Consider the following 15,106-nt stretch of genomic DNA (forward strand, 5'->3'; position numbering starts at 1 on the left):
AAAGGGGCTGTAAATCCTGGCTCTGCTGTTTGCTAGCCATTAAACTTGGGGATTCTCCTTCACCATGCTTAATCTCTGCCCACTTTCTGTAAATTGAGATAATAGTGGTACCTGCCTCACAGGGTTGCTGTAAGAATCAAGTAAGGAAATAGATATAAAGGCTCCTGGTACAGTCTCTGGCACATGGTGGTGGAAACCATCTGCTGGGCCCATGTGCTTTGTCTGAAAGTCCTCTAGACAAGTGGTCCCATTTCTCACACTGGAACTGCTTACTTCCCATCCATCTATCCAGTGGGTGTGCATGCACAAGTGCATGTGTGCTAAGCTTTAAAATCAGTGATGCAGATAACACCTGCATTTGCCCTAACAATCTCGCAGACAATGTGAAGACGGAGACTGGGGTGATGTGCCCCCAGTGCCAACACCACCAGATGAGTAGAAGGAGACTAAATGGGACCGCCAGTGCAGAACCCTCAGCACATGACGATCTGTCTCTAAGGACTTTTCCAGTTCAAAATTCAGTAATTCTGATTTTAAAATTCTTAAAATTTAGAAATCAAACTGTGACATATGAAATTAAGGCATTGTCAAGCTGTTGACATTAGTTCCACAAAAATCTGTAAACTGAAGGTCTAGGACCCCCTGCAAATGCAGAAAATGCATTGTAGCTGATACCTAGGGAATCAGCCCTGTTCTCCACAGGAACATACACACTCGTCAATCAGGTATATTAATTTGCATAAATAGCACCCACGTGTCATCTCTCATAGCAGAATGGCCATACATCTGCCCTGCTTGCTGTATCCTAACAAGGTCCTGGGACTATTCATGATAGCTTCATCTGTCATAAAGCAATCCATCACAGTTATAGAAGTTGTGTTTCCCGAACATCCTATAAAAGCCATATGCTTTCAGAATAATTACTCTTCCCTAGAAGGATTACTTATTCCAGTGGCCAGGTCATGGCACCACGATGTCAGGACTCTGCAGCAATCCACAAAGGCCTCCACTCCAGCCTCCTTCCTGCTGTTCCCTCTGCCTTGGCCTAGCTATTTGCTGCTCATTCTCTGGGACTCTCCTTTGAGGCCATCTCCCCAGGACACCATCCCTGGCCCTGCAAGACTAGGTGAGATGATCATCTTTGAGGTTCCCACATCCTGCTGTACTTCCCTACCTTAGGACCTGTCTCTTAACAATGGAACCACCTACATCAGAGAGATGAGAGTCTGCCTCCTCTGCTACACTGTGAGCCTGCCAAGAGTGGTGATCATGCCTGGCACATGTAGAAATGCTCGACCACTGCTGGCCGAATAGAGGTGGAAGGCATGGAGGCTGGTATTTATCTGCTCAAAGGCTAGAGGAGAGGGAGGGAAGGTAGGCTCAAGTACCTGTCAAGTTCTAGACAGAAAAGGGGCTGCAGTACTGCAGCTCTGATGATTTTAATCTCAGGAAACATAGCTCTGACACCATCAGGAGGACACTGAATGATACGGATGGGTCTTCAGTGAAGAAACTGACCATAATGGAAATGAGGCAGCTGTAGCCATGGACTTTCACTCTCCCAATACTCTGCCCAGCAATTTCAGGGATTCACTTAACAAGATATAGTAACAAACCCACCCCACACCTGCCACCCTCCCCAGGCTCTTTCACAGCAGTGAACCTGTGATCTGCACTCTACTGTAGTCTCCCCTGCGTGTAAATGACCCTGTGCAGATTCCTTCTCTCCAGGGCTGCTGGCATGCAGTCTCCTTGAATGTTCCCTGCCCCCACTGTGTGTAGCTCTAAGTAAGGGGCTGAAAAGGGCTGCAGAACAGAAAGTGGGATTTGCCCTGGACCTCACAACCTCTAGCTGAGGCTGGAGGGCAGCAACAAGGGAAACTCTGGGCCTGCCTAAGGATGTAGATTCTCGGCAAAAGGCCTCCCAAGGATGGGATGCTGGTCTGAGCCCCTGAGAGGTATTCATTTCTCAACACAGTTCCTCTCCTTCAGGCCTGAGTTGTGCACGCCCTCTGGCCCCCTCACTGTGTTCTTTGTTTCCCCAACTCTGCTCCTTCTGGGAGCATCACTGGAAAGTGCAGAACTGAACTCTGGAAGTACTCTGTCCCATAGCGCATCAGCCCACGCTACCCATGAAGAACCTATTCCTACTGTCCCCCTCAACCTTAGGTGACCCCACAAAGCCTGACCAATCCACTTCCTTCAAGGAAAAAGTCTCTATGAGGAGCATCAGCAAGGCTGGGTAGGACAGAGGGCACTTGCCATACTGCTTTAACTTTGAAAGGAAAGTCTCCTTGCTTTTTTTCTACTAGGATTTCTTCAAACCCAGACTTCATTCCCCCACAAATCCCCAAGTTGGTCCACTGTGGTAGGCAAGACCAAGACTGGACCTAGGACCTGCAGCAGTGACTCACTTGTACAATATCTTTCTTGAGGATCCGATCGAAGCTCAGCTGACTCACTGGGTAGACAGGCTGCCACTCCTGGGCTTTTTTAGTAGCCACCAGCAAATTGGAGATTTCTGTGAAAAAGAATGGAGAAGTTTGAGCATAGAAACCGAAGGCCCAAGATGCCAGCCAGCCAACATCTGCTGAGCTATGGGAATGCTCAACACAGTGTGCATTTGTTGCTTCACTCATTCAACAAATACCTATTGGCTGGCCAGTTAGCTCAGTTGGTTACAGCATAGTGTCATAACACCAAGGGCAAGGGTTTGGATCCTTTACCAACTAGCCGCCAAAACAAAAACCAAAAAAACCCAAAACAACAAATATCTTTTGACTAGTACTAGATTCCCGCCCTCCAGGAGCTCTCAGGCTAATAACAGAGCCAAAGCTATCAAATTATCAACCAATCAAATGTAAAGCTGCAATGTGTGCAGCTATGCTAAATGACAGGCCCAAGGCGCTCTAAGGTTGACACAGCAGCTGGATCTGTCCTGGTGACAGAGGTCAGGGAAGGTTTCCATAATGAAATATTTTTAAATCTAACAATAAAAACTCCAAGAAGTTAGGAACTGTGTCTACCTTATTTTCTGTTCCACCTCCACAGCCTTGTACATAGTAGGCACTCAGTAAGTATTTGCTCAATGTATGAATGAATGACCAGGGTGTGATCTGAAGGATGAGAGCCGAGGAGGGAGGAAGCAGCAGTACCTTGGGTCTGGGGAGTGATGGGACCCACAGGAGTGGGGTGACAAATGCTGCTTTTGTGCCAGAAGAACAGGGCAGATGATCCAGAAAGGAGGTCCTGTCTGAACTTCTCTGGGCCCAGCAGTGCCTAACACCAAGGATGCAATAACCAAACACTCCCTGAATGTGTGGGTTGTAAGTGGACCATCCCCCAAATTCTACTGATTAAAACAACCCGGCACATTATAAAATATGGGCCAGGGTTGGCACAGTGGCTAACCGAGAACTTACAATCCACAGGAGTGGCTTTCCCACCACGGAGCCACTGTGAGCTGCAAGGTTACTGTGGGGGAAGAAAAGACTCTCTAGATTTGGACTAGCAGTGACAGTATTCTGGGAATCCCTTTAGACTTTTATGTAGTCACTGATTTTTTTTTTTTTTTTTTTAAATAGCAGCAGGAATATAAGAGAAATGACAACTAACAGATGCTTTCCCTTCCCTTCCCTTCTTTTCTGCACTAGAAGATAGTAATTAGGGGAGAAAACATAGCCATTCAAGTCCCGATTCTTGGATTTTAACAGAATGAGGTTTCCAAAAGAAGAACTCTAAGAACAGCCATACACAATCTGTGGAGACCACCCACAGGAGCCATTGGGAAGCAATGGCTGCTGAGTACCAGGTCCCACCATGGGCCAAGTGGCTCGCATGTGGTCTCTCAAACTCTCACTACCCTCTAAGATAGGGCTTTTTTTTTTTTTCCTTTTTAACTTTTTTAAAAGCTCATATATTGACTTCTTTCTCTGTGCCAGCCACTGTCCTAACAGCTTTACACACATTAACTCCTCTGTCCTCATGATAATCCTGTCTTCTTATACCCCTTTAATAGATCAAAAAAAAAAAGACTCAGAGAGATTAAATAATTTGCCAAAGATCAGACAGTGAGTCCCAGGCCTCAGATTCACACTGATGTCAGAGATGGCTCTAGTCTCTCACCTACCCACAGCATACATGCATTCCTGGCCCTGGGGGGTGGGGAGTAATAAAACCGGAGGCCAGAAACTGGGTTCAGGTAAAGGATCTATCTCCCTGTTATCATATCCTGGGTACTCCTTTTTCCAGAGGCTACTCCCTCCATACTGTTTTCCTGACTCCACCCTGTTACCTGGGTAAAAACAGATTCAACCTGGCAACTCAAGGCTGCCCTGAGGGAGAAAAGGCATCAAGGGCAGGCTGCTTGCTTTGTGTACACAGGGAAGAAGTTGGGCAATGAAGCCATATGGGAAATTACAGGGAGGATGGGCACGGGATTCATTAATGGACTGATTATTTGCATGGGTGCTTCAGGGAACACGGCACTGGGGTCAACAGTGTGAGGGGGGCAAGCCTCTTCATCTCCATAAACCGGTTTTCTCAATAGAAAGATGGTGGCAGTAGCTGCGACCTCCTCCATCACTATGCAGGAAAAAGGAGACATCACACGTGAAGGGCCTCCCTTCAGTGCCTGAGGAGTAGTGAATGCTCCATAACGGGAGCCACTGTGAGCATGGCCAGCATTATACCATAGTCGCCGTCATCACTCCTGTTGTACCACCAAGGTCCTAAGCAAGGGGCAGTGGACTACAGAAGTGCTCATGTCAGAGCTAAAGGATGAGGATGTGAGAGGGCTGGTGGTGAATGGGCTGGTGAGCCCTTCAGGCTTTCACCTACTTCTTAACACAGTCACCCTCAGACTTGGAGCTGGGCAGCAGGGCTGGAAAACGGACAAGAGATGGTGGATTGGCTTAACGGCCACACCCATTCAGAGAGGCCTCCTGCTTTTTCACTTTGCTTTTTTATTTATCCTGTTAGGAGTTTCTTGGTTGCATTTTCAAGTGAGAAACCCAGCTCAGGGTCTGGCTATGAGAACCCTGTGATTAGGAAGGCAGAGGAGCTGGGGAACCAAAAATGACATTCTCATGTCAGATTTTCATGATTTTACCACTTCTCTAATTTGCAGGTGGCAGAGGGAAGATAGTGGGCTTTCGAGGACTTATGTAAGGAAGCCTCACACACAGTCTTTATTTTTATTCTCTTCACTTCCAGGCCTTCCTCTCCCCACCCTCCCAAGGTCAGAAGAATTGACCCTTGCCTAGAAGTCTTGGGCTGATGAATATACCTGCACCTTTACAAAGACAGTGTGAGGGGAAAAGAAACCACCGGACTTGGAGTCAGACAACATAAATTCAAATTCCCACTCTTCCTCTACCTACCTAAGTGATCTTGGGTAAACATAATGGGGATAACAACATACCCTGGGTTGTTCTGAGGATTAAATGACTTAAAACATAAAAGAGCTTCAAATGGTGTTTGGCAAACCGTAAGCATTACTCACATGATAGTAGGCATTATTATTATTTGCTGATTTTATAACCACTATTGATACTACTAGCTGTGTGGCCATGAGCAAGTCACTTAACATCTCTCAACCTCAATTTCCTCACCTTTGTAATAGCTACAAAGAGCTACTGTGTGGATGAAAGAAATGAAAAATGCATGTAAACTGCTTCGGACATAATAGGTACCCACCAATATGACAGCCAGTGCCACGATTATTCATGTGACAGACATTATCCAATGCTGATTCTGTGCTGGGCACTGTGCTTCCTGAGTGGTGAGACCCAGATCCTGTCTTAAGAATTCATAATCAAGTGGGAAAGGCAGACACTAAACACTTTCAGGGCTGAATTTCAAGAGTCTCAACAAAAGCCATGAGAAAGAGGTTTGATTCTCCTCCATGCTTCTCCCTCCACAGCTACTGGCTCCCAGGTCTGGGCTAGTAAGAGGGTGGCATCTATAGCAGAGACCACCCCACCTAAACCCTGCAAAGAAATATGTCCTACTTTCCAACCTGCCACCACCTCTCTTCCCATGGCTGCTGTCCTCTACTTTGTCAACCTCACCTAGAGAACACTAATACCTAGGAAAGTAAAAAATGCTTTTAATATCTGGAAAAAGAGATGATGTGAGTAAGCAGGGTCATTGGGCTTTAAGGTTTTAACTTGCTGAGGTCTCAGGCCAAGTGGCAGATGTGTTTTTACTTTTGTGTAACATCTTCAAGCATAAAAACAAAGGCTGTAGTTATTTCCCCAGGCTGGCAGGAAACCCCCTCTGATCAAAAAGAACTCAAGTCCTTCTTCTTTCACCATGTTCAGTGACAAGCTCCTCGCTGAGACCAAAAAGTGATTCAAACATCAAGAACCCAGGCCCCTTTCTGTCCTGGCACTGCTTCCTCTGCCCACAGACGTCAAGACCCAAGGATGCATTCCCTTAAAAGAACAAGATGTGTCTCAAACAAAGAGACACCTTGGAGTATTTTTTACCAACACTTAGCAACTGCACTGCCCCTGCTTTGAGGCCTGACCCCTTCTAAGGGAAGGATCTGGCATGTGCAGGGAACTCTTGGCGGGGGGAATGTCAAAATACCAGTACTCAAGGAATCTGGCATTTGGGTTAGAACCGGCACTCAAACTCCTCTTTGACCTTGACCTTCAATGAGACCCACCTTCACTTCTCTGGGATTCATTTTTCTCATCTATAAAATGAGGTAATTGAGCAGGTGACCCCTAGGTATCCTTCTAGACCTCATATTCTAGGAGATGATGAATCCACCCGTACGATACCAGTGACACTGTTTATGAGACGTACAAAAAAAGCAACTGAGTTGCTCACCCCATTTATCCATTTTACTCCCTGATCCTCCCATGACCCCCAATGCCTGCAGGATAAAGTTCCAGTATCCTAGCATGGCATCTATGGCCTCCCATGATCCAGAATATAACCCCCAGCCTCACCTCCCCCTCTGTCCACCTCCACCTTCACATTAGCCCTCCAGAAACTTCCTGTAGCTCTGCTTTTGCCTGCTACTTAGTTTCTACACATGCTCTCGGCTTGGCTAGAAATGCCCTTACCTAATTGGCAACCTCCTGCTCCTCATCCAACACTCAGCTTGAGATCTGCCTCCTCCATACAGCTTTCCATGCCACATAACTCAGGAATTTTGACCATCCTTTTTTTTCTATATCTTCAGGGTACGATATACATGTGTTGATTTAAACACCCATCACATACTACAGTGGCCTCATTTACTTGTAACATTTTCTGCATTAGACAGAAAACCCTCAGAAAGGGAGAACTGGGTCTTGAGCATTTCCGATTCTTTCCATCTAGCATAGTTCTTGGCCCACAGAAGATATCCTGGGAACATTTCTCAGACAAATAAACCAGGCATAGGAGCTCTCAAGACATTTTATCTTAAAGAAGAAAGAATAAATTTCTGGTCCTGAACATGCCTCTTTCTGCAGTCTGAGATAACTGAGAAAAAGCGTGTCTTTTCTCTAAAAATTGCTGACGCTCCAGGGATGAGATTTAGGTTGGGGACAGACTTATAACAGAACTCAATAAAAGCTGTGGGAAGGAGCCACTTTCTCTAAACCAGCCTGCATTTTTTGGTTGACCTGTGTCTCAGAGGATCACTGAGGGGACAGCCTCGCTTTGGCACAGGGAGACGAACCTCGGGGCTTGGGCTGGCAGCAGCGTTTAAGCACGAAGCTAATGTTGTCTGTGCGCAGGATTTGCTTCTTGAGGTGGCTCATGAGGTCTCCCAGGCTAGGGAAGCTGCGGTCCGAGCCATGCAGGCTATAGCGGCCCTTCTGCACCTCGATCTGAAAGTTCTTGAACTGCTTCTGGCCACCCAGTACCTGCCATTCAAGAAAATAACCAGAAACTACTTGTTTAAAATGGATTTACGCAAATGAAGCATGGGTACATAAAACATTAATCTTAGGGGATGATGAGCAAAGAGTGCCTAGAAACTCTGTACTATCTCTGTATGTTTTCATAAATCTAAAATAATATTAAAATAAAACAATTTATTATCAATAAATAACCAATCAACAAATAAACAAAGAAAGAAGAGTTCAAGAGAAGGCACTGATAAAAGGGAGTTAACGCAACAGCATAGAGAGGAGTTATTTTTACAAAAGCATCACTTCATTTTGACCTGCAAGACAAAGTTCATGAAAATACCAACATCATAGGTTTCTTGCCATGATTATATGACATAGTGTATTTTTAAAACTTAGTAATAAGCACTGTATAAAGGCTAGCAGATATTATGCATGAGATAAAGATTATGATAGCAAAATTTATCCAGGAACCCCCTCAAACTGAGCTCTTCCAGACCATGCATCTATTGTAGCAGAACCACGCTGGGAGCTGGTATTCAGCTGTCCGGTCCAGTTTCAGGGGTCTGTGGTGCCACAGAAAGTAAGTATAAGCAGAAGTCTTCCTTCATGGGCTCTTTTTGTGCAAAGGAACTATTTTAGTGGTTAAAAATAACAGAAAGACCTATTTACAGTGTAAACTAGGACACGATACTTAAAATTTTAATGGCTCAGTTACTTCATCTGTACAATGGGATAGTATCACCTATCTCATATAGCCATTGTAAGGCTTAAACAAGAACTTGTAGGTAAAATGCTTAGCACAGTGCCTGATGAACTAAAATAGGCAGTAGAACTAATCATATCTCTGACTACTGTTTTCCCCAGGTAATGTGGCACCAGGCAGGCCATGTTGTTGAATCACTGACATCCTTGGTAGCACAAGCCAATTCCACTTCAGAAGGAGGTTAGGCTGTTTCACCCATCCATTTTTAAAATATTAAACTTCCTCCAAAGACTGATGAATAAAGAGGACAGACATCCTGTAAAGGCTACATGCCTGACAAGTCCTGAGCCACTGAGTCCATACCAGCCCTTACGACTACCTGTACAGGAACACTCCCAAGCAGGCAGTAGCCCCTGGGATTTCACCCAGGATACCTGGCAGCACTGGGTTCTTTCTGCCATTTCCTCTTCCCACTCTTGATTGAGTCCAGCCCCCAGGGGCTCTCTAGTACTTCTCCTTCCTGTGTCTGAGGTCTATAATATGCTAATGTACTGACCTTCATCTTGAGGCCCCTCCCCTGCCCCAGTTCTTCCAATTCAAGTTGAGCTCAAGCAGTACTAGTGATTGATGTAGGCTAATTCTGTAAAACTCAGTGTCTTTTAAAATACCCACTTTATTTTTTTTTTAATTACATGAAAAACAAAGGCATTTGTAGGTCTAGTGACATAAAATCAACAATTCTGGCTTATATCTTAGCTTTCAGGATTTCTCTCATATCATTCCTAGCTTCCAGGAATCATACACTTGAATCACTAACAGACATCTCTACTTGTTATCAAAACACGGGACGGTAATTTGTCTATTAAAATGTCTGAAGCTACCTTTTGGGGAAAACTGCATTAGGCCATGTTGATGAGGCTGCATTTTTGGCACTTGACTGTACCAGTGAATGCTGCAGACAGACATAGCTTTGGGTCTGTGATGATCTTGGCACTGAGTCTAAAACAAACCACTCTGAATAATTAAAATAAACTTTGCAAGTGTTTGGTGTGAACTGGTTTTCTCGTCATGTTCAGTGGATCCCTGCCATGGGTCCCGAAGGAAGACAGAAAAGGCCACAAGGAGGAAAGGATGTGGGGGTCTGGCTGCTCGGGAGTAGTCTTCTTTTGGAGAGCAGGGTGCCCTTGCCAGACCTCCCAGGGATTTTCTCAGAAACTCAGGCTTTTCTACCCCTACCCGCCAAGGGTGGTCTTCTCTGCAACAGCTCCTGGACCGGGTGGCACTGGACATCCCATGGCCACAAGGCTTGGCCCAAGCCAGTGTCCTGACTGACCTCAGACTTTTCAAAGCAGGTGACAGTCATGAGGATGTTGTCAAAGTCGGTGCAGCTCCACCTCAGCACATACATCCCTTCCTCGCTTCCTTCTTGCCGCAATTTATTGATGGCATATTCTGTGCTAGAGAGGGAAGAAAGCAAAGGGAAAAAGAGCTCACACCAAACTGCACTTTAACTGCCTGGATAATCCACTCACCTGAGCTGCCTCAAGTCTCATGGCCCCACTGCATTACATTCCTAGGGCCCTAAAATCCTCTCTGACATGATACATGGGGAAGTAGAGATACTGAGGAGCCTTAAGACAGTGGAGTCTCCAAGGTATAGAAGAGGACTTGGCCCACTGCCCCAATGCTGAGTCCTGCTTGACTCCCAGTTCCTCACAGATGCTGTCTCTAGCTCCAACCGGAAGAGCCTCCCCAAGGCTGGTGACAAGCAGCTGCCAATGATGGGGATTCCCTACCAGATTCCCCCTCCCCCCTCCCTACCATCCCCAGCCAGCCCAACAGGAATATGAGCCTCATGGGATGGGAATTTGGGTTGTTTTGTTTAACTGATATATCTCCAGTAACCAGACAGGCCTGGTTCACAATAGGTGCTCAATACATAACACACTGAATGAATAAATCAATGAGGATTAGAAAGATATTAGTAGGGTATTCCCTACAGTCTTACACTCCTTTATGTCTGTAGAATCAGTGAGTCCTGGCACACAGCGGGCAGTGAACACTGGCCACATAAATCCACTTACGAGGTTACTAGCACCTAGTGAGTACAGCTCACTCAGCATGGGTGAAAGCCGATGTGGTCAACATGCTTTAGAAAGGCAGGAATATTACGTGCTCTCCAACTGCTCCATGGTGTCTGATACCTCCAGGCCTTGGCACATGCTGATCCCTCACGGGGATACCCTTTCCCCTTTTTAAGTCCTGGAAAACCATCACTGATTCGTCAACATTTAATCTGATGTGAATGCTGTATACTCTGAGAGTTTCCGCCTCCCACAGAACACAAAGCATGCATTCATTCAACAAATAGAGTACCTACAATGTGCGAGGCTTTGCTGTGGGCACTGAGGAGAGCAGTGTGCAATGCAGACAGTGTGCCTGCCTCTATAAAGCTCATATTCTGGGAGGTGACAGCAGTCAGACCAGAAACAAATGTACATGTGATAAACGTAGTATGTCAGAAGGTAATAAATGTCACTAAAGAAAAATCAAGCAGAGGGAAGCAGCCAGGAAATGTGGGACGGAGAGGGAGAAGGTGTGTTATTTTGTGTAAAGTGGTCAGGGAAGACTTCACGGATAAGGTGACATCTGACTGACACTGAAGGAAGTGGTGGCTGTGCAGATTCTGGAGAAAGGACATTCCAAGCCAAGGGAAAAGCAAGTGCCAAGACCTTAAAGCACAACTGTGGCTGGGATACTGGAGAAACGTGCTTTTCCCATGCTCAGCCCCTTGCTCTGCAATGTGTGTCTGTGAGCTTCTCCAGGCCAGGGACCACACCACTACCAAACTTCCTGTTCACCAGGTAACCAGGAAAGGGAAGAAGGTAGAAAGCACATCATGTGGAAGGCAGCTAAAGAGATTCTGCCCCAGATATACTGTGGTTTGGAAAGAGACACTCAGAAGACACACAACAGCTGTTTTCCTTTGCCTGAAAGGCAGTCCTAAGTAAGAGGAAGCAATCTGAATCCCTGTTACCTCAAAAGGCAGAACTCAAGTGAGCAGGTAGAAGTTACAGAGAGGCCAACTACAACTCCATACCAGAAAGGTAGTACATCTGTCACTGTTAGGGCTGTAATGTACTGTCTGCCTCGTTCAGCACTGAGTACCCCATCATCAGAGATATGTGGGCACAGACTACCAGTTCTGAGATGCAGGTGGAACAAAACATCCACAAAGCCCCTTCTGGCCTCAAGGTTATGGCCTCCTCAGGCCCCCACTGTTCATCTGGCATGTCAGGAGAAGCTGACTCAGGATTCTGTTTCCCACACTGTTTAATGCTGAATCTGTGCCCTTTCTCAAATTGCCCACAGTATTTGACATAGCAAGGGGATAGGAAGGGTAGCACTTCTTGTCAGCTATGCAGGTGAAGGGGTTAATTTCTGAGGAGAGACCCAAGTAAGGGAGAAGAGTTGAAGGGCTGCTGCAAGGACCAAGGCAGAAGAGGACGGGAAGGCCAGACCAAAACATGGACAGCAGCGATGGAAAAGAGAGCACCCAGTAAGTACTAGCCAACACCATCAGCTGGCCCCAACCTAAACATTTGGGTTTAAGGAGGCCACACTCCCTAGACTAGAATGGTAGCTCCTTTCACACCAAAGGCAACTGAAAAGGTTCTAGAACCAACCAGATTGGACCATGACAGCCGTTCTGTATGTTGTGGACGATCAAGGGGGGAGCCACATCAGTGCAGAGGTAATGATGGGCATCTGCTGTGAGCCGGAAGTAGCCATCTACCAGGGACACAAAGGACAAGGCCTCCTCATGTGAAGAGAGCTTCAGTTCCTGGTGAGAGAGAAGAAATTTCCATGGTTACATCATGTATCTGTCATCTTAAGGGGCTGACTCTACAGAGAGGTACCCAGTGAGAAGATATTTAAAACAGAACGAAGAAAGCATGACCCAAAGGGAAACCCTTTTTGTTGATATGAACTGTACTCCTGGCACTTACATAGGACTTTCACTGCTCAACACACTTTTCCATCCACTATCTCAAAACCATCAAATGACGTACAGTGAGTGGCAGGGGTGAGGGTGTAGGGGACGCAGCAGCAGGCAGAGAGACCTGTGGAGAAGCTTCCCCTTGGAACCAAACAGAAGAGGAAGCCTGAATCAAGGTGGTGGAGGCATGAAAGTAGAGGCGGGAGGAACAGAGTGTACACCCTGGTCTTGACACTAAGCCATGACTGACTGAGTCAGCACTATTCCTGTTCTACAGAGACGAAAACAGGCATAGGTGCTTCATCTCACAGCAGGGCTGGTCTAGAGGGTGAAACTCCTGGATTTTAATCCAGAATGGTCCTAGACACAATGATGAGGTTGTTAGATTAAGTCCAGGAACCTCTGAGGATTTGGAGGAGGCAGAAAGTCTCAGAGTGGGAAGAGACAAAGGAAAAAGGGGAAGGAAAGAGGGAACAAATTTCCATGAAAGAAGGTGTTCAGAAAAACACTTGGTCACAGCTTCCTAAGAAGAAACTGCCTATTTGAGAGGAGATGTGGGGTCATCCAAGAACATCTCCTGATGAGGGAAGGTATGCAAAGCCATGGCTGGAGCTTTGACTCACAAAAATATTAAAAGCGCCTGAGCCTTCAGAGAAGCGTAGAATGACACCTGACAATAAGACCCTTTCCACAGCACTGGAGAAAGCAGAGGCTGGTGGCAGAGATGCTAGAAGACCAGTGAAGGGGAAAAGGTTGGGGGTGGGGGACAAAAGCAACCAGTCAGGAAGGAGGTAAGGGGGCCTGGTGACAGTTGCAATGCCACAGGAAGGGAGCCCTGGGTTGTGAGTCAAGAAGCCAAGAGAAGGCACGATCACCATAGGGATGGCACCTGAGGAAGGAGAAGCTGTGCTAAGTGTGCTTCCTTTCAGGAGTGACCTTGCTTCCACCCACAGATATTCCTGAAAAGCAAATTCAAGAAGCTCTAGAGCAAGAGGTAGGCCTGGCTTGGGCAGCACCTCACTCAGCCACATGATAAGCAAGCCCACGTACGCACTTAAGTTCCCTGAGAGCAGAAGTGTAAGTAGAAACAGGAAATGTCAGAGAGATGCAGAGAGAAGTGATAAATCAAGATACGATTTGAGGACCTGCTAGCATCATGCTTTCCTGAAAGAACAGCAGCCCAAATACTGCCTGATCAAAGTGTTAAGAAATCCCATGGATGAGAAGGGACAGGGGAGTGAGAAGCTGAAGAGGCCTCATGAATGGGCTAACCCCCAGGCTCCGGAGCCAGCTTATCTGGGTTTAGATCTCAGCATCTCTACCTATTGGGTTTAAGAACATGTAATCACCATTTTTAAAGGTCAAAATTTGTCAAATATTAGCAATTTCAAATAGTTTAACCTAATAGCTGTGGACTTAACATCTTTGTGCCTCGGTTACCTCCTCTGTAAAATGGGAATAGTAACATACACACCTATAGGGTTAATATGCAAACTGAAAGAATTGATACTTGTAAAGTGCTTAGAATAGGAAGTGCCTGGAACACAGTAAGGGCCACAAGATGTCACATGGCAAAATGGCTGAGCAACGAAAAGCTAAGCTTCTGAGTTGCTCACCTTTTAAAGCCATCAAAACCACTCCCATTACTCCGTGAATGGATTAATCCATTCACAAGGGAATAGTCCTCACAATCTAATCATCTTTTCCAGGCCCCACCTTTCTACCTTTCATTTACCATAATAGAATTTCCCATCCTCTTAACACTGTCACAGTAAGGATTAAATTTCAGTGAGATTTGGGGGGATATTCAATCTACAGCAGTGTGCATGTACATGTGCATGCTCTTAGAAAAATAATCAAATATTTATTTACAATGGGATTATGAGTTGTTTTAATTTTAATTCTTCTTCCTTTAGAAAAAATATACATTAATTTTATCAGAAAAAAATGTAGTAAAAACAAAGGGAAAAGTAGAAATGCCCAGATATTTGTTAATGGAATGATGGAAAACAGAGAGAGAGGGAAATAAATAAGTACTGTTTATTGAGCATATTATAGATATTAGGCCCTGTGTTATATGCTGTGCCTATATTATTCTATTTAGTCCTCCAAGAACCTTAGAAGTAGGAATATTAGTCCTATTTCAAAGAGGGAATCTGAGACTAATGGAGAGATGTAGAAACTTGTACAGGGTCACACAGTGAGAAGGTGGCAGGCACTTGCCCAGTTCTCTCTAGCTCCAGCCTGTGCTTTTTGCATGTGTTGCTTTGGTTTCTAAGGCATTATCATCACCAAGGGACCCTGAGGGATTGAGAGAGAGACTGGCATATCTGCGATCTCGCTCTTGAACATGGCCAAATCCTTAAGACACCCAGCAGAGGAGGAGAAATAGCAGACAGCTGGTATACATTTTGTGAGCCTGCCCATTCCTGTCTGTCTTGGCACCTGTTACCTAAGTCAGGGCTCACCCTGCCACATGGGCCAGAGACTGCCAATCTACAATGCTGTGTGGGGAGCAGGAGGAAAGCAGGAAGAAATAAATATTCG

At 45.8% G+C, this 15,106-nt stretch overlaps 1 protein-coding gene across 1 annotated transcript in view; it reads right to left on the bottom strand.

The window, feature by feature from the left end:
- JAK1 (Janus kinase 1) overlaps positions 1-15,106 on the bottom strand; it is a 133,728-nt gene that overhangs the window by 15,379 nt on the left and 103,243 nt on the right. Inside the window, exons 10-13 of the mRNA XM_063103807.1 lie at positions 12,246-12,403; positions 9,893-10,016; positions 7,682-7,868; positions 2,415-2,521 (exon numbers count right to left, since the gene is read on the bottom strand). Of these exons, the coding sequence (XP_062959877.1) occupies positions 2,415-2,521; positions 7,682-7,868; positions 9,893-10,016; positions 12,246-12,403 (576 nt within the window). The remainder of the gene's footprint in view (positions 1-2,414; positions 2,522-7,681; positions 7,869-9,892; positions 10,017-12,245; positions 12,404-15,106) is intronic.

This window comes from Cynocephalus volans, chromosome 8, assembly GCF_027409185.1.
Source record: "Cynocephalus volans isolate mCynVol1 chromosome 8, mCynVol1.pri, whole genome shotgun sequence".
Taxonomy (NCBI): domain Eukaryota; kingdom Metazoa; phylum Chordata; class Mammalia; order Dermoptera; family Cynocephalidae; genus Cynocephalus; species Cynocephalus volans.